General features: G+C 37.8%; 2 protein-coding genes and 1 long non-coding RNA gene across 4 annotated transcripts; 2 read left to right on the top strand and 1 right to left on the bottom strand.

Moving 5' to 3' along the window:
- Positions 1-554: 554 nt before the first annotated feature.
- cfap99 (cilia and flagella associated protein 99) lies at positions 555-12,268 on the top strand. 2 transcript variants are annotated; one of them, XR_013287714.1, is made up of 16 exons: positions 555-960; positions 1,405-1,549; positions 1,657-1,751; positions 1,821-1,927; positions 2,000-2,165; positions 2,288-2,368; positions 2,440-2,508; positions 2,586-2,672; positions 2,752-2,837; positions 3,470-3,674; positions 3,761-3,905; positions 3,996-4,147; positions 4,467-4,672; positions 5,294-5,471; positions 5,551-6,314; positions 7,141-7,383. XR_013287714.1 is itself a non-coding variant. In XM_077539921.1 (15 exons), the coding sequence occupies exons 1-15, from the start codon at positions 6,845-6,847 to the stop codon at positions 12,209-12,211; spliced, it is 1,986 nt and encodes a 661-aa protein (XP_077396047.1). In that variant the 5' UTR covers positions 5,663-6,844; the 3' UTR covers positions 12,212-12,268. The 2 variants fall into 2 exon arrangements, 1 of the variants encoding a protein (XP_077396047.1); XM_077539921.1 differs by lacking the exons at positions 555-960; positions 1,405-1,549; positions 1,657-1,751; ... (9 more) ...; positions 4,467-4,672; positions 5,294-5,471 and adding exons at positions 7,532-7,638; positions 7,725-7,902; positions 8,058-8,138; ... (7 more) ...; positions 11,810-12,005; positions 12,092-12,268 and having other exon boundaries at positions 5,663-6,958; positions 7,141-7,285; positions 7,357-7,451.
- On the bottom strand, positions 3,811-6,714 carry LOC144032205 (uncharacterized). Its single transcript, XR_013287715.1, has 3 exons — positions 6,270-6,714; positions 5,267-5,357; positions 3,811-4,577 (listed from the first exon to the last, which is right to left on the bottom strand). It is a non-coding gene; the product is annotated as an uncharacterized LOC144032205 (long non-coding RNA).
- Positions 12,269-12,875: 607 nt separating the features above from the next.
- Positions 12,876-19,709, top strand: LOC144031592 (uncharacterized). Its single transcript, XM_077538889.1, has 9 exons — positions 12,876-13,055; positions 14,774-14,950; positions 15,026-15,164; positions 16,501-16,589; positions 16,765-16,828; positions 17,033-17,121; positions 17,227-17,339; positions 18,842-18,998; positions 19,109-19,709. The coding sequence occupies exons 1-9, from the start codon at positions 13,007-13,009 to the stop codon at positions 19,264-19,266; spliced, it is 1,035 nt and encodes a 344-aa protein (XP_077395015.1). The 5' UTR covers positions 12,876-13,006; the 3' UTR covers positions 19,267-19,709.
- The last annotated feature ends 1,152 nt before the right edge of the window (positions 19,710-20,861 follow it).

The raw sequence follows: 20,861 nt of genomic DNA, 5'->3' as shown, positions 1-20,861 counted from the left end.
ACATCTTATTATAACCTATTTTGCACATATTTTAAATGCGTTCAGTTGTGACGGGCAAAACCGTTTTTGATTTGAATTCATGCGTGTGCGAACAACAATACTTTGCGGTTAAATTTCGGTGAAGTGTGTTGAAATTCATGCACTTTTTTCCATGTAACTATATGAAATTTTAATTATTTATGTGTGAACACTATGCTGAGACAATGTTTTTGTGTACAGTATAGGCTCGAGGAAAATCAGATTAGTTTAATCAGATTTAAGCAGACAGACGATACATTGTGAGACTCAGTGGTCAAAACCCGTTCGCATGTGTTTTTAGTAATCAGCTTTTCTCTCCTAAAGGCCCAGGAAAGTGAAGGCACCTAGCTTTTCTCTAAATAAAATTGCGGCTTCTTCCAGCATTCCATTGCACATGAATTCCTTTGTTTAGCAGGGCGATGTGGCATTTTTGAGGTTAATTCAAGCATTTTAAATTCCAATTGAATTGGAAGGCATCACCTCCACGTCACAACACATGACGTAATTTTTGTTATGGTAGAGAATGTTGACATCAATCCAAAAACCGATGCATTAAAATTGTGAAATGATTAGAATGTTACAAGATTTTCAAAGGGTCTGAATTTGTATAAGTAATAAAATTTCCTTACATGTGTTTTCTGAGGTTCGTCTAAGATTGTCTCTATGCAACCCGTCACCCTGGCAACGAAAGGAAAACAAGCAAACTGAACGGCTTTCAGATCTAGTGGGCTTTTCTTTTTTTAAAGACACGGTTGTATTTAATGTAAATATACATTGTTTGGCGCCTCTCAATCCTACGTTTTTAACAGCTCTTTATGTTGGAGTAAAATGGCAAAAAACTATGGATCACTTGTGAAAAAGGCCGCTGCGCTGATTGATCAGTTCCCTGCTAGCAAAAAGACTATAGACGACTTTATTGAAGATTCTTTAAAAGATCTGACGGTAAGCCAATATGATAAGAATCAATTATGGTAAAGTTTTTCACAAGTCCATACATGTGCATCTGTATTTAAAAATATTTACATTTTAAATAAACGATTGACCAATCTAAAGCGTTGACAATTGCTTGCTCTCGTTGATGATGCCTCTTAGTTAATAGTTGAACATCTTTTTTTTTTTTTTTTTTGGCTCCTATAAAGATTTCACCCCACACCACTTATATGGACATTCATATTTTTGGAACTTAGAACAGAAAAATAATAAACTGATCCAAAATAATTAAAAACAAGTCGTTAAGTGTAGGCTACAACATTTAAGCATGGGTGACAAATTATGTATTAGTTATTTTAAATGACTGTACAAACAATACATACTAAAAAATATATAATACACAGCAATTCTAGTACATATGTCTCCTCGTGGTTAGCGTTATTGCGTGTTTCCCAGGACATGGAACCTCACTATCAGGAGTTTGTGACCGTTGTTGTTTCTGGATGTATCGAGCAAAAGAAGATACTGGACATAATCATCAATTCCTTCTATGGCTATGATGGCAAACATCTACCAACACATTTTCGGAGCCAGTTTGTTGGTAAGTTAATTCAACTGGTCGTTTGAGTTTGAATATTAAAAAAAAAAAAAAAAAAAAAAAAAAAAAAACACTAAAACTAAACTAAATTGTATTTTTATTGTTTTCAGTGATCTGTTATCTCATTATATTCCACTTTGATGACCTTGGACTTAAGACTTTCAACAACATTGTTAAATCTCTGAACATTGATAACATGCATAAGGTAAGAATATTGTTGCACTACAAGGTCCAATCTGTTCTGTGCATTTTGTAACGTGTACTATTTTTGTAGTTCCTGAAATTCTTCTTTGGAAACCTTCCCACTTGGATAGAAGATGAGCTCAATTGCATCTATGATGCCCCATATGCGAACGCACACTGGATTGACCCATTGCTAAGGTGCTAAAACAATCAAGGAAAACCTCTAATCAAGAATATGTTTGCAGTTTTTAAAAGTCTTTTGTCATTTAGGAAGCGCTCTAAGATTGAGACGTTCATAAAGAAGCTTGGAGCTGGTGAGATGCCAAAATCTCCGCCCCAAACCACAGAACCTGTAGAGTTCTCTTTTTGTAATCGTAAACCAAAACCATGTCGACAACAGCCTGAGCTCAGCGCTCCACCAGAAAAATACATGCCAGTAAGAAATATATTACTGTATTCACTACATTCACTTTTACATTTTTATAATACTCAAAAACGGTTATTGAATTTCACATTGATGAGTTTGTGATGTGTTTACCAGTCCTGTGACTTTTGTAGGTACCAAACAGCATGTACACAATTCCAAAAGAGGTTCAGATATTAGACAAACTCAAGCAAAAGAACCAACACATGACAGAGGTAATGCACATTTCCCATTATCTCAAAAATGTATCAAATCTTATTGACATCTTTTCTGTTTGTCGCTAAAGGAGCTGCTGTCTGATGCTAATTTGACACCATTCAAATGTGCAAGACCACAAAAATCTGACCGCACAAAGGTATGGACGAGCTTCTAATTTCAGTAGTGGAGGGAGAAACTATTAAACATAACTTATCATGCAAATATGTAATGCAGAAGGTGATTGCCAAGATAAAAGAAGAGTTGGACTCAAAACTCAAGTTCAATTCCGTTTTTAAAAGTCAGCCTTGTCCAACTAATAAGGTGAGTATTGCATCATTAGTGGCTAGAATTTAAATTCTGCATCATGAATATTAACTTGCTGCATCTATATTTGCGTTAGAAAACGTGGCCTGTGAAACTCAACAGTTCCACAATCCTGCGACAGAGGGCGCTCCATGACCGCAAAGTGGAAGAAGAGCTCCAGAGGTTGCCGCTTTTCCAACAACTACCCAAGTTTGATTAGGATTTGATTTGTTGTTGTATCTACGTTCGTGACTAATGACGTTACAAACTAAGTAAACATCGCAATACATAACTTAGCACATCTAAATAATATACAATATGAAGTTAAAATACTGCACTTCTGTTACTGGCCTCCACTCCACTCAAAAATATGAACAACTATACCCTCATTCTTTTCCACCAAGATATTTTAGGGTCACAGGTGATTGTGCCTATCCCTGCTGACTTATGAGAAAGAGGCGGGGCACACGGTAAATTCATTACCGGCCAGTCAACCACAGGATAATTACAGACAAACAACAACCAAGCTGCTCTGGCACTGACATGTGTTCACAATAGAGGAAAGCAGACATGGTATCTGTAAAGCTGAATTTCAAAGAGGAGTAGATACTGTATAGGACATTATGGACCTTTTTTGTTTGTTTGTTGAACTTTAAAACGATGAAAAAAGCCTGCAAACTGTATTTATTCATGTGTTCCAAGCCAATAATATATGAGGAAATTAGATATTTGAGAACAAGCAAATTCAACAGTAGAACTACAAACATTTTCGTGATTATAATAATAAAAATGCAACATACTTTTCTCGTTGCCAGGATAGAGAATCTGGTGGAAGGAGGGTATGAACCAATTCCTTTTCTTCAGTGGCAAAAAGAAATGCGTGACAAAGACCATCAAGAGAAGACAGCAATAATTGATCAGAAGCATGCGGACGCAGTCATCAACCATCTTGAGATTGCTATAGACCGCACAAAAGCAACAGAACGCAAAAAGAACGCCATCAGACGCCAAAAACAAGAGGTGGATGCACTATTCACCATTCACAAAATACACATTGCTTTTATATGCTCAATGTTTACATGTCTTTTTTCATTGCTTTCTTGCAGGAGTCTCAGTTGAGACTGAAAACAGCACAGAAAAGAATACAGGCCGTAAACCAAAAGAAAGATTTGGTGCAACAAGTGTCAGAGAGCTGTATAAAGAACCCCAAAAAAGCAAAAGAGAAGATCAGGAATTTCAAGCAAAATGTCGGTAAGCACCTTTTATATAAAGCACAAAGCACATTGATCAATTGAATAGTGTTCCCTATTCAAAACTTTATATTTGATTCCCTCACAACAGTAAAGCAAGTCTCAGAGCGTAGTCAAGAACTCCTTCGAAAAGCTCAAGAGGAAGCACAAGCAGAGCGCGACAGGAAGTTTAAAGCCATCAGTGAACTCCACACAACTGAATATATTCCTCACATTAGGCTAAAATATTTTGATGACGCAGAGGTGAGTGTGAGGACAGACACATGTGAATTCCCAAGACATTATTCCATGTCACCGTTCTGTATAAATTGGCACGGAAAGGGGGTCGAAGTCCATCCGATAAAATTCAGACAGTGTGTGTCACAATCGAGAGAAAAAAAATGACACAGTGATGTGAGTAAATGACAAAACAATAACAGCATAGTGAAACAGGCACACTCAAGCCATACGGCGCACAGCAATTGTTTGAATGTCCATTGCGATTGTGACGTGGCCATTTTGTAAGATCTTTGTGTGAAATGGGCTAAAACGTTGATGTGTCACAGCTCACCTCTTGTATCAGGGCGCAGGTCACGAGCTGCTCGGAGAGATGTCCCACGCCGAGCTGAAGGAGCGTCTGTTCTTCATGAAGGAAGAAGATATGATTGAGCAGAAAAAGAAACGAGACTGTATCCTAGAGGAGAAGCAGAAAAAGCGGAGGTTGTTGTTGGAGGAAATGGACAACATCCATCTTCACAGTAGAGTCATGGGAATGGCTGCCATGTTCAGGTCAGCCAAATGTGACGCTTTTGACTGATCCATCTCGCTTAATTAACTCATTCACTCCCAGCCATTTTCACAGAAGCAGTCCCGTTCGCTCCCGGCTGTTTTACTGGATTTTGACTGATTTTGCAAGGCCCACAGAATATTGTATTCAATTGCTATAAAAGCATGGAACCTACCAAAAGAAATATTAAAGTCTCTTCTTTCATCAGGAAAAAAAAGTATGTTTCTATCTGTTTCCGTTTTGCAGCAATTAGCATTAGAAGAGAGCTAAGTTTCATCAGTTTTCACAAATCTATTTAAAATTGTAAGTAATTGAGCTTTTTTTTCTAGATGGCCCTGGTTGATCTCTTTGCTCTGCTGCCACCTGCTGGCAGTTTGTGTAATAACTACCATTTCTGCAACCATTCTTTGCAGTTGAGAGGCTGCATCAAAGCCTTCTGTATGCTCTAGCATTAAAAAACAAAAACAAAAAAAACGTATAAATACGTCTCTGGGACACTTAGAACATTAAAAAGACGTATTTATACGTCATTGGGAGTAAATGAGTTAATGACGTATTTTGAGTTGATAAACTTGTACACAACAGCTAGGGATTACATAAAGTGTCGTTTTGTTACGTGACAGGACAGAAGAAGAAAGGCAAGCCAAGCTTCGATTGCAGCAGACTCGAGCGGAGAAAGGCTTGACACTACAAAAGAAGTTGGAAGACAAAAAGCATGAATATCAAAAATTGAAGAAAAATCTCAGCAACAAGGCCAAACCTTCCAAGCAAGTAGCAGCAAACACAGGGACCCACAGCAAAGTGAGTATGAAATCCATATTGGTAAGTGGCTTGGTTGAATGTGGCCTAACTATTGTTTTTGTGTGTCTTGTTTTGATAGGCTAAATTGAAGAAGATAAACTGGGAGGATTTGGAGCAGAGCTTAGAAGAGTACATCGAGAGAACAGACTCTCAAGTTGTATCTCAGATGGAAACACCCAAAAAATAAATATCCTCAAAATGCGCATTCGGTATTTAGGTATTTAGAGTATGCGCCTTAGTCATCATTCCCTACTGGGCATTGGGGAAACTTTGTATTGGGTAGATGGAAATTTAACCACCTGATATTTTGTATTCACACGTATTGGATGTAGAAACAGTGACCTGAATGCAAATGTCATTACAAATCATTCTATTAACGGCCATCAATGTCAATAATGCATTGTAGAGTGTTGGCAGCGAATAACCTGCATTGTTTCATTTTACGAATGCAGAATCACAACAATCTGGACAGTAACTGAAGATGAAAATAAAATCCCATGACATGCCACCAAACAAAAAATTCACACGCTTGTTATTCCGCCATCTAGTGGAAGAATATTCAATTGCGCTGTCTGTTACTATAACGTTGCTGGCATTGATACTTGATTAAAAATACGTTTTTTTGTTGAAAATAAATGCTTTTTTTTGGACCAATCAGCTGGTTTACCGTTGAATACAGAAAGACAGGATCCTGGATGTTTAGTACAATTTGACATTAGTACCAGGCCAGCAATGACCAATAACGATACATGTTCAATAAATAAATAAATAAATCCGTTAAGTCATCGAATCTCTTACCTGTCTGTCTGCCATCTAACCGAATTGATGCGCCGGCGACTTGATGTAAGTGGTCCCAGAACGTCTCGTATAACTTATTGATCATAATGACGTATTATTATCTTTACTACCTGCCTGAAAGGACCGCCTACCGCACACTTCTAAAGATGACGTCATGCACGTATACAGCGTTCTCATGTCGTGATGCATTCGCTGTCACAAGCGTCAGTCAACCCGGATTATTTAACAAAACTAAAAAATAACAAACCCTAGGAATTTTCACATTTAAAAACATTTATCCTATAATCCATTTAGATTGTGTATAGTGCCACTAATGCACGTTCACGCATATGGATGGCGCGTCAATGAATTTGATGAACTCGATGCCAACGCAAAGTTGTGCTATTACGTCACAATGTATACGTAATACGACTCGCTATTTTTATCGTACCGGACACCGCCTGGACATTGGATGCGTGACGTCTTAATACGTTCCGTCAGTCGTTACGTGTGTAATGCCAACCATGACATCGTTTTCGATTCTAACTGTTGAGGAATTCATTAAGTTTGTGTTGATGTTGTGCTGAGCGTGCAAAATGGCGAAAGGCAATGGAGAACTTGTGAAGGAGGCCATTTTTCTTCTCGACAAGTTCACTGCAAGGAGAACGAGTTTGAATGAATTTATGAAAGATGCAGCTAAGGATCTGCAGGTAAAGAAATGTGGTAATGTAATCAACAAAAAGCTGTCATAAACATACACATAAACATGACATGAAGGAGTACAAAAAGTCAAAGCTTTATAGTTGATAAAATGACTAGTTTGTTGCATGGGTGAGTCAACTAAAAGTAGTATTTTGCTTTGGAAATCATTATGGGTGGATTCATTTTGTAGGACATGGAACCTGATTCCATGAAGTACATTCTTGACCTCGTCTTTGGATGCATCGAGTACAAGAAGATATTGGACATAGTCATCAATCCTTTCTTTGGACAAGGTGGCAAACTTATATCCAAACGTTATCACAACCATTTTGTTGGTAAGTTTAAACAATTTGTTGCCATTTTAAATAGCAAAAACTTATTGTTGTTCTATTTCTGCTGTCTTTAGTTATCTGTTATCTCACGATATTCCACTTTGATGACCTTGGACTGAAGGCTTTCAGCGACATTGTCAGATCTCTGGATATTAAAAGCATGCACAATGTAAGAATGCTGTTGCATTGAAATGATAATCAGTTATGGCACAAAGTGTACGTTCTATTATATAATGTGCTTGATTTTAGTTCCTGAGTTTCTTCTTTATGAACCTCACCACTTGGATACAAGATGAGTGGAATCGTGTTTATGATGTATCGTATGTGAAGGACCACTGGATTGACCCTCTGCTCAGGTGACAAACGGAATCGATGCAAACATTTACGCAATATTCTCAAGGCACAAAACGCAAAGCGGTTCGTAACTTTTGTTCTTTTGTAGGAAGCGGTCTGAGATTGAGACGCTCATGGAGAAGCTTGCTGCCAAAGTGTCTGGAGGGATGCGGATACGGAAAGCCCCACCCAAAACTACTGATCTTATGGAATTCTCCTTTGTCAAACATAGACCTTCATCTTCACGTCAGCCTCAACTCAGCCCTCTGCCGGATAAACACAAACAAGTCAACCATATTTGTAGTTATTAGTACAATTTATTTCATGTGAACTTCCATGGATGCATATACTTTTTTTTTCTTTCGATAAAACAACCAGGACATGTTATTGAGCTTCACAATGATAGTTGGTGATGGATGTTCCACTCCTGTAATGTTTGCAGATACCGAGCAGCACTTACAGGACTCCAAAATTAATCCAGTTTTTAGAAGAAATAAAGCAAAGGAACCATGAAATGGCCGAGGTACAACATAATAATTGTAAAAAAAAGATACATTAAAAGCATTAATCCATTAAGTGTACTGACATCTTGTCTGTTGTTGTCTGAAGGAGCTGCTGCATGAGGTTAATACGAAGCAGTATGGATTTGCAAGACCAAGAAGAACTGATTGCACACAGGTATGGACCCACTTCCAATGCAAAACATATAGTGGCAGTTGCATGGTGGAATATGCCCATGAATGAACTGTCCATATATCCTAACATTTACCACAAGACATTGCAATAACGCAATATTAACTAGTATACTGTCTTTAAGAGTAGTGGGGCTGCATAGAACATACTATTGTCTTAAAAAAATTCTAAATGCCTTTTTGCACAATTGATCATTTTTCACTATGTACATTTGGAATGCAGCGACTGAGAATGCAGTTAAGAGAAGGTTTGGACTCAGAACTGCATTTTGACTCATTTAAGGCACCTCCCCCTCCTGTTAAGGTGAGAAGTTAGTCATTATTGTTCTACTTAGTCAGCAGTTTTACTTGATTCTTTGTGCAAGTATTCAATGCAATATTATTTTGCTCCATATTTTCCAGAATTCTCAGGACACCGTTCCAATCAAACTCAATAGGGCAGCCATGCTGAGGCGTCGGGTGTTACATGACCGCCACCTGCAGGACAAGCTGCAGAGGTGCGTTGGCAACAGACATTAACAGTAGATGAGTTAAATGCAACATTAACTCATTCACTCCCAACCATTTTCACTGAAACAAACTCCCTTCGCTCGCTGCTGTTTTGCTGAATTTTGACTGATTTTGATTTGATACATCTGGGGGGGGGGGGGGGGGGAGTAATTTCTACCAATCTGTTTCCGTTTTGCAGCAAATAGCATTAGAATATAGCTTAGTTTCATCAATATTCACAAATCTAAAACTGGGGAAAACAACTTGTTGCAACATCGCCCTGGCTGATCTCTTATACTCTGCTGCCACCTGCTGGCAGTTTTTGTAATAACTGCCTTTATTCAAAGCCTTCTCTATGCTCTAGCATAAAACAAAACAAAAAAACAAAACAAAACATAAATACATCTTTGGTACACCAGAAATATTTAAAATAGAACGTATTTATACGTCTTTGGGAGCAAATGAGTTAATATCATACCAGACGTGTGGTGGATTATTTCAGATTTTGGACAAAAATAATTTCTTCTCCTATTTATATAGAATAGAGAGTCTGGTGGAGGGTGCAAACGAGCCTTCAGTTTTTCTACAGAAGGAGAAGGAAATTTGCGCGAAAGAACATCAGCAGTATTTGGCAAAGATTGAGCAGAAGCACGCCAGTGTCATTCTCAGCCATTGGGAGGCCGTTTTGGCCCGCGCACAAATAACAGAACGTAACAAGAAGGCTGCTCATCTTAAAAGAGTTGAGGTGGGTAAACACCAGGGATAGAATAACAACAAACATTGTTCAAGTTGTTCTGCTTTGTTGTTTGAAAGCGCTATATAAATAAAGATGGCTTGACTTGACTTTATTGCAGACAGTTAAGCGGACTCAGGAAGATATCCAGAGAAAGTTGGAGGAAGAACAAGAAAAAAAAGACTTAGTACAACAAGTGGCAGAGGGTCACAGTAACTCCCAAAAAGCTACAGAGAGGATGAAGAAATGCAGGCAGAGTGCTGGTACGCACCTTCACGTCACACCACCTGATTTCTGATCATAACGAATCCATTTCATTGCAACACCGTAGCCAAAGAATTTGCAGCGCACAATCAAGAGATTGTTCATCAAGCACAAGAAGAAGCAAAGGAAGCACTTAACAAAAAGATGGAACTCATCAGCGAAATCCACGCCATGGAATGTTTCCCTAACGTTCGAAACAACATGTTTGATAACACACAGGTAAGTCGAGGGGAAGAATGATTTAAGACGTGTCATAGTTTACCTTTTTGTGTCAGATTGCAGGTCATGAGCTGCTCGTCGAGATGTCCCACGCCGAGCTGAAGGAGCGTCTGTTGCTCATGAAGGAAGCGGAGTTGATTGAGCAGCGGAAGAAACAGAACTACATCCAGAGGGAGAATCAGAAGAAGAAGAAGGTGCTTTTGGAGGACATGGAGAATATCAACCTCCACACGAGAGCGCTGGTGATCGCCAATACGCGCAGGTCAGCTAAATCACGTGACACCGACTGATCTGTCCTGTCTAAACATACACACAAATAAGTAATACTTATTGTTACTCCCTTTGAGTTCAATCACGGCTCAAATTCGTTCTTGGGTTTCAACAGACATTCAATGTCGTCTACATGTCTTGTACATGTTAAACAACACACCAACAATGCCGTCAGAACTACGAAAAGAGCGAAAATAAGCTCAATTAGCACACAAAATGAAGAGGCTTCACAATAAACAATTAAGAAATTAAATGACTTATGATTTACCTTATTGGCCACATTCACTCAAAAGGAATAATAACAAAAAGCACGTCTTCTGGACAAGCTCCTTCCTTGTCGTCCACCTGTGCGTCAATTAACACATTCACTGCCAGCCCAGCAAAAATGCATGATTTGACGTCTTTTTCCGTCAATGGCAGTCAATGAGTTAAGATGAGATGTAACTAAAATTGATGGATTTTTAAGCAAAATTTGCCTTAAAAAAGAAAAAAGGAAAAAAAGATGCTGCAATATAATCACAAAATATATTGGCACATTTTGTTTAACACATTCACTGCCAGCCCAGCAAAAATGCATTATTTGACGTCTTTTTCCGTCAATGGCAGTCAATGAGTTAACAGTGTCCCTTTGCAACGTATGATGGAACAAAAAGTCTCTTCCCCTTTTCAATAAAGTTTTTAATTCAAATGAAATTATCTGAATATTATGACTTATTTAACATTTTTACATAAAAACCATTAAAACTGTAGTTGAACATTTAGCTAATGTTTGCAAACATTGAATGAAAGCTAACGAACCCTGACAGAAGCCCGCATTCGCTACTTCCGCCAACACTCGCAAACGTTTGTCCCTTAGTGGGCTTTAGGGAAGGAGCTTTTAACTCATTCTTTCCCAGCCATTTTGACTGAAGCAACCTCCTTTGCTCCCGGCTGTTTTAATGATTTTTTTTTTTTTGACAGATTTTGCAAGTTTTATTGCTATAAAAACATGGAAGCTAGCAAAAGAAAGATTAGAGTCTCTTCTTTCATCGGAAAAAAAATATTTTTGTATCTGTTTCAATTACAGTTACCATTAGAATATAGCTAGCTAAGTTTCATTATTATTCACAAGCGTGTTGAAATACCTGAAAGACAAAAATCTGTGGTAAATATACATACATTAATCATAACAAAAACACTGGGGAAAAAGAGCTATTTGCCCTGGTTGATCTCTTATACTCTGCTGCCACCGTTTTTTGTAATAACTACCATTGCTTAAAGCAACCTCTTCAGGTCAGAGGCTGCATCAAAGCCTTATGTATGCCCTAGCATAAAAAAATATATATATTAAAAAAAAACATAAAAAAACGTATAAATATGTTTTCGGGTCCATGGCAATATTTAAAATAGAACGTTTTTATACGTTTTTGGGAGCAAATGAGTTAATGCAAGATTTTACAGTACATAACTGTTTATACTTCATGCTGCCTACAGTCGAGTAAACAAATGGCTCGTTTAAAGCAATAAGTCACATTTGTTGTGTTGCAGGAAAGAGGAGGAGAAGCAATCCAAGCTGCAATTGGAGAACACGGTAGTACAGGACAAAAAGGTCTTGACTTTGCAAAAGAAGATTGAAGAGGTGAAGAAGGAGTACCAAAAACTGAAGAAAAATGAAAACAACCAGGCCAAACCCTCAAAGCAGGCGGCAGCACACCCCGATGGAACCATAGAGACCCACGGCAAAGTCAGTGAGAAATCCACAATAATAAATGACTTAGTGTTGACCTCATCATGGTCACAGCATGTTTTTTTTATGTTATGTTTTGATAGGATGGATTGAAGAAAATAAACTGGGAGGACTTGGAGCAGTGCTTGGAGCAGTACATCGAGAGGAAAGACCCTCATGGTGTTTCTCAGAGAGGAGGGCACTCGAGAAATATATTCAATTGATATATTTGCACATCATTAAATGCAGGCAAATTCCAACGAAAGCTTCATCTAGCAAAATTATACAAATAAAGTCAATATTTCCAACGTGAAAGTAGTTTTGCCATGAACCAACAAAACAAGATTTCAAATAACTCCGTCAACACCATTTTTTAACATGGCCCTGGACATTTTGCAAATGTAATTTACAGTGGCGGATTAATCATTTTGAGTGCAACTGTCTATTTAACCCATTCACTGCCTGACCAATTAAAATTTATCTTTGACGTCTATAGCCGTCAATGGCAGTGAATGAGTTTAAAAAAAAAAAAAAAACAGTAGCGTTTTATGATTTTGTATCTGGATTGCTTCATCATATACAGAAAGTTTGTCATCACTTCTTTCATCATCTGCGTCACATTTCCTACACAAAATGAACCACGCCTGTGCTTTTTCTTTGAAATCTTTCAATATTCTTAGATTACCCTCAAACTGCTGTAAAAAAAATGACGTGTGCATGTTGAAGGCGCCTCTAATGGATTTATCTTGCACATTAGCACTCCTGGTGGAAACCGCAAAAAAGAAAAAAAAAAAAAACATCCAACCAGTTTTCCTCCCCCTTTTTTTCCCCTTCTAAGCAAAATCACATGATGCCTATTTTGTCATATGACGCCAATGAGAAGACTAGTCCCACCTCAAGCGAGCTTCACTCGGACAAAAAACAAACAAACAAGAAAGTTGTCGGTGATTTGTCAGGCGCCCGATGATGCTGTAGATGAACTTTGAAGAGGAGAAGAGTTGTGGACCATCAAGAGGAGGATGGACCGTTGGGCACCTCTGCCCCTGATCTCTGCATTTTGCTTCATTGGTGAGTATGCAAGAATTGGAAACGCGCAATATACTTGTTTGGATAGACGGTGCATGATCATTCCATTCGGTATTTTCCACATTCGTTCAGGTCTGTTTTTGCTTTACAATTCAGTAAGAAACGTTTTTTTTTATGCTTTACAATCTCTATTTCACCCTTGCTAAAGACTTAAAGCCCAATTATGAACATTCAAACAATGGGAAGTGAAATCCCTCAACGTTTTGACTCATTTCTCTCTGCTATTTATGAATATAGATGTATATTTTGAGACTTGTTGCCAATCTAGTTCTGGCTCCAAATCACATGACCCGCCTCTTCTCTCTGAATAACTCGTTTTCTGGAGGAAGATGGCTCCCACACAAGCACATGGCTAATGTGATTACTCACACAATGTGCCCTCTTGTCTCGCTGATGCACTTATAATATACCTGCTGGCCCCACTTTCCCGCTACAAACTGAAAACAACACATTTTGGACATAAAATGAATGTTGTGAAATGGCATTTTTGTCACATATAAGGCTGTATTTTTCATAGACACGTACGCTTGTCGCAAAAACTGGTGCATATTCATGTATTCATATATTCAAGTGGGAGGAACCACTTCAATTGACTGGTAATTAAATCAGTTGTGTTCACTCCCACAACGGTGCCAAAACTCCACCCATGTGCACAATTGGGTTGCACTTTGCTGGTTATGAAAATATGGTCCATGGACATGCTGTTTGCTAATATCCAAAAGGAGACCAAAAACATCTTGGAGGTTCGAAGATTTCAGCTACACTCTAAAAATAGAACTGTTGAACCAACTTAATATTACAAATTAAATTGTTGACCAACTTAAAAAAAAATTGCTTTAATCGGTAGCACCCGATTGAATTTAGTTAGTCCAAAGCGAATATATTAAGTTTAATCAGTTATGAGTTCATTAAACTTAATATATTCACCTGAATTACGTTAATCCAAAGTGACTCCAATCCAAAGTATTACGATTAATGAACTCATAATTAATTAAACTTAATAAATTCACTTTGGACTAACTTAATTCAAGTGTGTGTTACAAATTGAAGTGATTTTTTTTTTTTTAAGTTTGCCAACAATACATTTGTAATCTTATATTGGTTCAACAATGTTCTTTTTAGTGTTGTAGTCAAATGTAGTCAAAATCTCTTCTTGCAAACTTTACTTAGAATTTCTGATATATATATTTTTGCCACCTCAGAAATGGCAAATCTTCAGACAGCTTACCTGCTGCGTTATCGGCGAAACTGCGCCGAAAGTCAACTACAGATGAACTGACACAAAGTGGAAAAGTGTGCTGTGGTCTGACGAGTCCACATTTCAAATGTTGTTTTTTTTTTATTTAGAAATCATGGATAGTGTGGCGCGATAACAGTCAGATCAGCCTCTTGCTAGCAGATCGCATGACTAGATGATGTTTCATTTAAAAGGTCAGTAAATGTGTTACACGACAGATAAGCGGGTTGTTTTGGGGTTTTTAAATCGTGATTTTTGGCATATTGTCACACCCCTAGCAAAAACACTTTTATGTAAAGTATTTTTCATCACATGTTTGGCCGGCAACCATGACAACGATTTGGCCTGCAATAAAAAACAAGTGTGACACTCCTGATTTAGTCAACTGATTGTGCGACAGCACTGAGTCATCCTCCTCCATATTCAGTCACACTCCCGGCATATTTTATTTTTTGTGTCGCAGGCATGGTGATGAGTCAGACCACGCCCACTCCTGCTGCCTTGGGCACCACTCTGGCGCAGAACGCCACTGCTCCGACGCCAACTTCTGCTCTCGTCAGCAGCACCACCGCCACCAGCTGTTCCGCGTTCAACATTTCCGCCTGTGAGCCCTGTGCACCCGGATCGCAGTACGACAATGGTGAGCGAAGTAGCTCAAAGCTTTTTGGGGGCGGTCGTGAAGAGCTGATGCGATTTGGACTTCTTATCCATATAGGTACACTGCTGTGCGCGTGCTGCTCTGAGCCTGGGCTGTGTCTATTTCCCGGAGCCTGTCTGCCGTGCACCGTCGGCTTTTACCAACCGCTGGCTGGACAGCAGCAGTGCTTGCCCTGTAGACAGGGCTTCTACACAAAGTAAGGGGGGAAATGATCTGCAAGATGGTGTAGTTTGGCTTTCTTTTCAATTCCCGTTTTGTATTTAATACTGAAAACTACGGAGCCCATAAGGCGACATGGTAGCAAAAAAAAACTTTGCGTTCTGATGTTTTGCGAGGGAATGCAAAGTTGTTTTTTTGTTGTTGTTTTTTTCGCCGACCATGTCACCTTAGCTGCGCCGTAAACACTTCCGGGTCATCTACCCTGTGACCAAAAGCGACGTGTAAATAAAGCAGTGGGGAAATACATGCTCCATCCTAGTCGCTTTGGGAAAGCTTTCCCATTGCTTTGTTTCATGTTTACAAACCTTCCGTCCTCGTCGCTTTTGGTCACATAGAAGATGACCCGGAAGTGTTTACGGCGCACTTAAGGTGACATGGTAGGCGAAAACGTTTTGTTTTGAGAAGTGCTCACTATCACAGATTTAGACTCGTTTGCGAACAATATTTTGAAATAAATTGTGATATTGTTGTGTATGTGGAAGAAGTTTTATATCTTTTGAGTTCATCTCGTTTAAAAAAATGGGAGCAAAAACAAAAGTGTTGCATTTATATTTTTGTTGAGTATATTTTCAGTCAGTCAAATAAATGACTTGAAGCATTATTTGGCGGGAAAAAAAAGGTTGTAAACTTGTTCCACCTTGATTGCACCATTTTTTCTTCACTTAACTGGAGCTATTGAGAGTCATAAGCTGTAACGCAAGTTACTCGTGCTTGCAAGTCAAGGCAAAAATCTCAAAACTTGCAAATCGAGGCACTTCAAAATAGGACTGAACTGTTTCAAAACTGCTCAGGTTTGAACGTTTTAGTTCCTGTGTTCCATTTGGGTCCTATTCACTTGTTGTAAACCACACTCTAAAAGTAGTTGGGTCAAAAATAACCCAAATTGGGTCAAAAAGGGACCAACCCAACTTTTTGAGTTATTTAACCCAAAAAGTTGCATCAATTTAAATGAACACATTTGCTCCCAAAAACGTATAAATAAGTTCTATGTTCAATGTTTTAATTGTCCCAAAGACGTAATCATACGTTTTTAATGTGTGTTTTTTTAATTAAATAAAAATTCAATCAATCATTAAATAAGGTTATTACACCAGGGATTTAATTAAGAATAATAATAATAAAATTAAAAATAAAAATTCAATAAATAAGGTTATTACACCGGAGATTGAATTAAATAAATTAAAGTACAATAAAGTGCCATATTTGTGAAGTGAAGTTAGTTGATTCTTGTTTATTTTCAAGATTAGACATTTATATTTGACCAACCTAAGTTCTATAACAAGGACAATAAAATGCATGTCCTTTGACCACAGTTTTACTGGAAGCCCACTGTGTCACCCGTGCCCACCTGGATCCTTCAACAACAACACTGGTGCAGAGAGCTGTGCAAGTTGCTCCCCAGGTGGGTTTTATCACTACAGAACTATTGCTAGCTTTACTGCGTACAGACATAGGACCTTAGATTGTTCATGTATAGCCACCTATACTGCAATGTCAGATTATATATTATTTTTTCTTGGCCCCTGCATTATACATTCTATAACGTAAATTAATGAGCGCAACTGTGCTGCTTTCAGGTTTCTTCTCCTCACTGCACAGTTCCACATCATGTACACCATGTTCAAGAGGGAGTTTTTGCAAGTAAGTCTGCCTTTTAAATGCGAGACATTTATAATCGGTGTGAAGATTCGCTATCAGCGTCAGTCTTTGAAAAAACAATTGGATTATCACATGCTTCTTCTAGTGTGCAGTAGATGGTGTGGGAATCGTGCAAAGGTGGCTTGAGTTCTGCTCACAACTCAGTGATGATAACTGGAGTATTCAAAATATCATTTTCCCTGATAGCTCCTCTGGGTGCTCGCAATGCCAGACGTGTCCCGGGGGGTCGGAGGCGCTCCAGGCCGCAGCAAAAGATTGCACGCCGTGTCGGCCAGGTTTGAGTCTGTCGATGAGCACTGCAGTCCGTAATAGACAGTAGGATGCTGTAATAGTTGGTGTGATTTTTTTATTATTATTATTTTTTTTTAATTTTTGGACAGGCATGCATAAGGCCACTCATCAGATAATGTGTCAGATCTGCAGCAGTGGCTCCTTCCAGATCCACTGGGGCCAAGAGAGCTGCGATGTCTGCCCAGAGGACCACTATTGTCCAGTCAGTACTTCGACTTCTCCCTTTTGAGTTCACCACAAAACTGACTTCACATTGACAGACCATAGTATTATGACCACTTGCACACTTTAGTGAGAACCAATAGAAGAGCTGTACCAACATTTGGGTCTGAAAAACGCAAACAGATAAAAAAAAAAAAAAAACATTCAGACTAAAATTGTAACTGCTATTGTTCAAATTTGTCGTGTGTATTTGTAAAAAAAAATACAAAAATTAAGGTAATTGCAATTTAGGCCCAAGGTTAAATGTATTTAAATTTTGGGGAAAAAGAGGTTTCGTGCTTATCATTACATGGTTTTTTTCTTTGATGTTTTTTTTTTAAATTTAAATTAATCTGAAAAATTACAGGTAGGCATGGCGGACAAACTAAAACTGATTATCATCTGGGCCGATTATGGATGAATATCAGCCATTTTAAAAATCTAATCGCTGATAACAGATCAATTAAAAAAGTGTGTATTGTTAACTTCAGGGAACTATTTACTTAAAATTTCAGTTAACTTCAAAAGAAATGCTCCTAACTCATTCATAGATTTTGAAATTTTGGACAATTTTAACTCATTCAAACCCAAAAACGTGTAAATGTGTTTTTTAATACTTTGTCCTTCCCTACCAAAAACGTATCTATACGTTTTTTGTTTGTTTTTTTCGTTTAGTGAAAGTGAATATCGGCTCCAAATATCCGTTATCAGCCTCCTTGACTATACTAATTATTGGTATCAGTCTTGGGGGAAAGAAAAACAAAAAACGTATCGGTCTATCTCGAGCTAATACTTTGACACAGATAGAGCAAATACTAAATACTACTGTGTAGGGGTGTTAAAAAAAATCGATTCGGCGATATATCGCGATACTACATCGCGCGATTCTCGAATCGATTCAATAATCGGCAGAATCGATTTTTTATTTTTTTATTTTTTTTTAGGATTCACACCTTGAGCATGGAAGAATGTTATATGAACGGAACATTAAGCCTTAATATTTTATTTTAATGCTGTTCAAACATGGAACAGATTACAACCTCTATAAGACTGAAATTTTAGATAAATAATACATTTTCATATAAATCTTACACTCTACAAGCTTACTGATTAGTATTTTCTAAATTTGAATGAAAAAAAATCGCAACAATCGACTTATAAATTCGTATCGGGATTAATCGGTATCGAATCGAATCGTGACCTGTGAATCGTGATACGAATCGAATCGTCAGGTACTAGGCAATTCACACCCCTACTACTGTGTATATTTAATTGGAACTATACTGCATCATACTGAGAGTAGTTTGTAAAATTATGGTTACACTAATTTGCAACAAAATATTGTTATAAATAAATAAAATAAAAATAAATAAATAAATACATAAAATAAATGTATTTGTTTTGGATTTAATTGTGCAAGTAGTCCTATTGATGTTTATGATTTTATTTTATTTATTTATTTATTTTATTATTATTATTATTATTTTTTTTAAATGCTTCCAGAGTCCAGACGTGAGCCCCATTCATTGTCCCAGCGACGCCTTCTGTCCAGAGGGCAGCTCAGCTCCAGGCTACTGCATGGAGACTTTCTTTCGCAAAGCGGGGGACACGTGCGAACTGGCTCCAGTCACCATTGCTTTATTAGTAATTGGAGGAGGGGGTAAGTCGTAGTCACCCTGACATCCAGCCTTGTGAAACTTGCAATGTTCTCTCGTTAGGCCCTTAGTGGATTTTAATGGCATATTATTTTTATTTTTATTTTGCTTCTAGTGGCTCTACTCTTCATCATTCTAATGGTCCTACGCAAAATGAGAGACACTGATGGGGAACTGAGTGTGTCCCGAGCGCCGCTATTAGGCAAAGAGAGGCCTCAAGGTCGCTATTATGGAATCCCCTGTGATGCCGAGCCCGTTTACGCCGGCTGGTGAACCAAAGGAAAGAGCAAAATATGGACATACTCTACATTAAGTGCGTTAATGAAACACGTGTCGGCTCTCGTGCGAGACATTCTAGTTTGATAGGTTCACAGCCGGCGAACACTGTCCTTTTGTAAGCGAGCTTATTGGATTAGGAGTGTCATGCTGCAAAAGCAGATGCATGCCAGGACTTGGTGGGAGCCTTTTCTTTCTTATAAAAAGCACTTTTTTAATTTTTTTTAAATTTTTTTTATTATTATTAATGGAATGTTTGCTTTCCTTTGCACTCGTGTTTGTAGACTTGTAGGTGCAACTACCAGCTAGATGATCAACGACAGCACATGGAACATGACGGCTCCTTTTTAATGCATCTCAATGGGATTCTTTGTTTTGTCTAAGCAGCCTTTTTAAAGATGTTTGTATGTTTTAAAGAAAAATAAATAACCTACAACCTATTATTTGAGACTTTCTATCTAGTCTAGAGATTTACCTATAGATGAATAATACATCAATACATCCATTTTCTGTACTGCTTGATGTAAAAAAAAAAAATCTACACAAACTAGAAATGCCTGGACAAAGTATCCAACTAGAAAGCATGTTGTAAAATGTCAAAGTGATAAAATGATACTTGAAACATTGACTTAGTCTTGCATTTTATCTATATGATCAGCACTTAGTAATTGCAACCATTTCAGTGGCAGCACATATTTTTAGTGCAGTGCTGTGTTTTTTTTCACGGCAGATTTTTTTTTAGATTTTTTGGGCATGTGACAGCTGATAAAATTGGTTCCAACATGATCATATCAAAGTCAACAGTGTGACATTCATTACTTCCCTTAGTTGCACTTGTTACAAGCACGCACAAGAATTTAGTGGCGTGGTAACTTCCCCCCCCCCCCCCCCCCCCTCTCAACCATAAAGACCCCAAGCACACTATTTTACATTTGAAAAATCTCAAGGCACACCACCAAACAAAATATTTAAATAATATCTCAATTTACTCAATTGTTGTGTAATCTGGGCCTGTTTAAAGATGATATATCCGCAGAACAGTTCTGTTGTATGAATGTCAACAGGTGGTTACACAAGTATATTGTACTTTCTGCCATTGGCCAAATGCGGTTTTTAATTCGGTGAAATGAAGCTGCACTCAATGAAAAACGCCGACTTTTGGGTCATTGTAATTTTATTTGTTAGGATTATTTATTCTAATTTCAAAATGTAATGAAATGCTGTTTCGTTTGACTACTATAACAATCTGCCTTTTTTGTATGCTAATCACAGACAAAAGCAATCTCAGAAATGTCCGGGTGTTCACAATTTTCAATTACGGGGCTACGCTACGATTTTTACGGGGAGGGGGTCATTTTCTTCAGTACATAATAAATCTTTTCCATATCCAAATACTGTATTACATGCAAACACGCCATTGATGACATGAGCTATCATCTTAATATTTCCACTTTTACAAAATGCCACTTTTACGCACCTATTTGTACTTTACGTCTATACAGATTGGAGTACTTTTTATATATATATATATATATATATATATATATATATATATTAAAAAAAAAAAAAAAGTAGTCTCAAGAGTCAAATGA

This window comes from Festucalex cinctus, chromosome 12 (genome assembly GCF_051991245.1).
Source record: "Festucalex cinctus isolate MCC-2025b chromosome 12, RoL_Fcin_1.0, whole genome shotgun sequence".
NCBI classification, from domain to species: domain Eukaryota; kingdom Metazoa; phylum Chordata; class Actinopteri; order Syngnathiformes; family Syngnathidae; genus Festucalex; species Festucalex cinctus.
The sequence above is the reverse complement of the archived record's forward strand: the minus strand, read 5'-3'. Positions and strand labels throughout refer to the sequence as shown.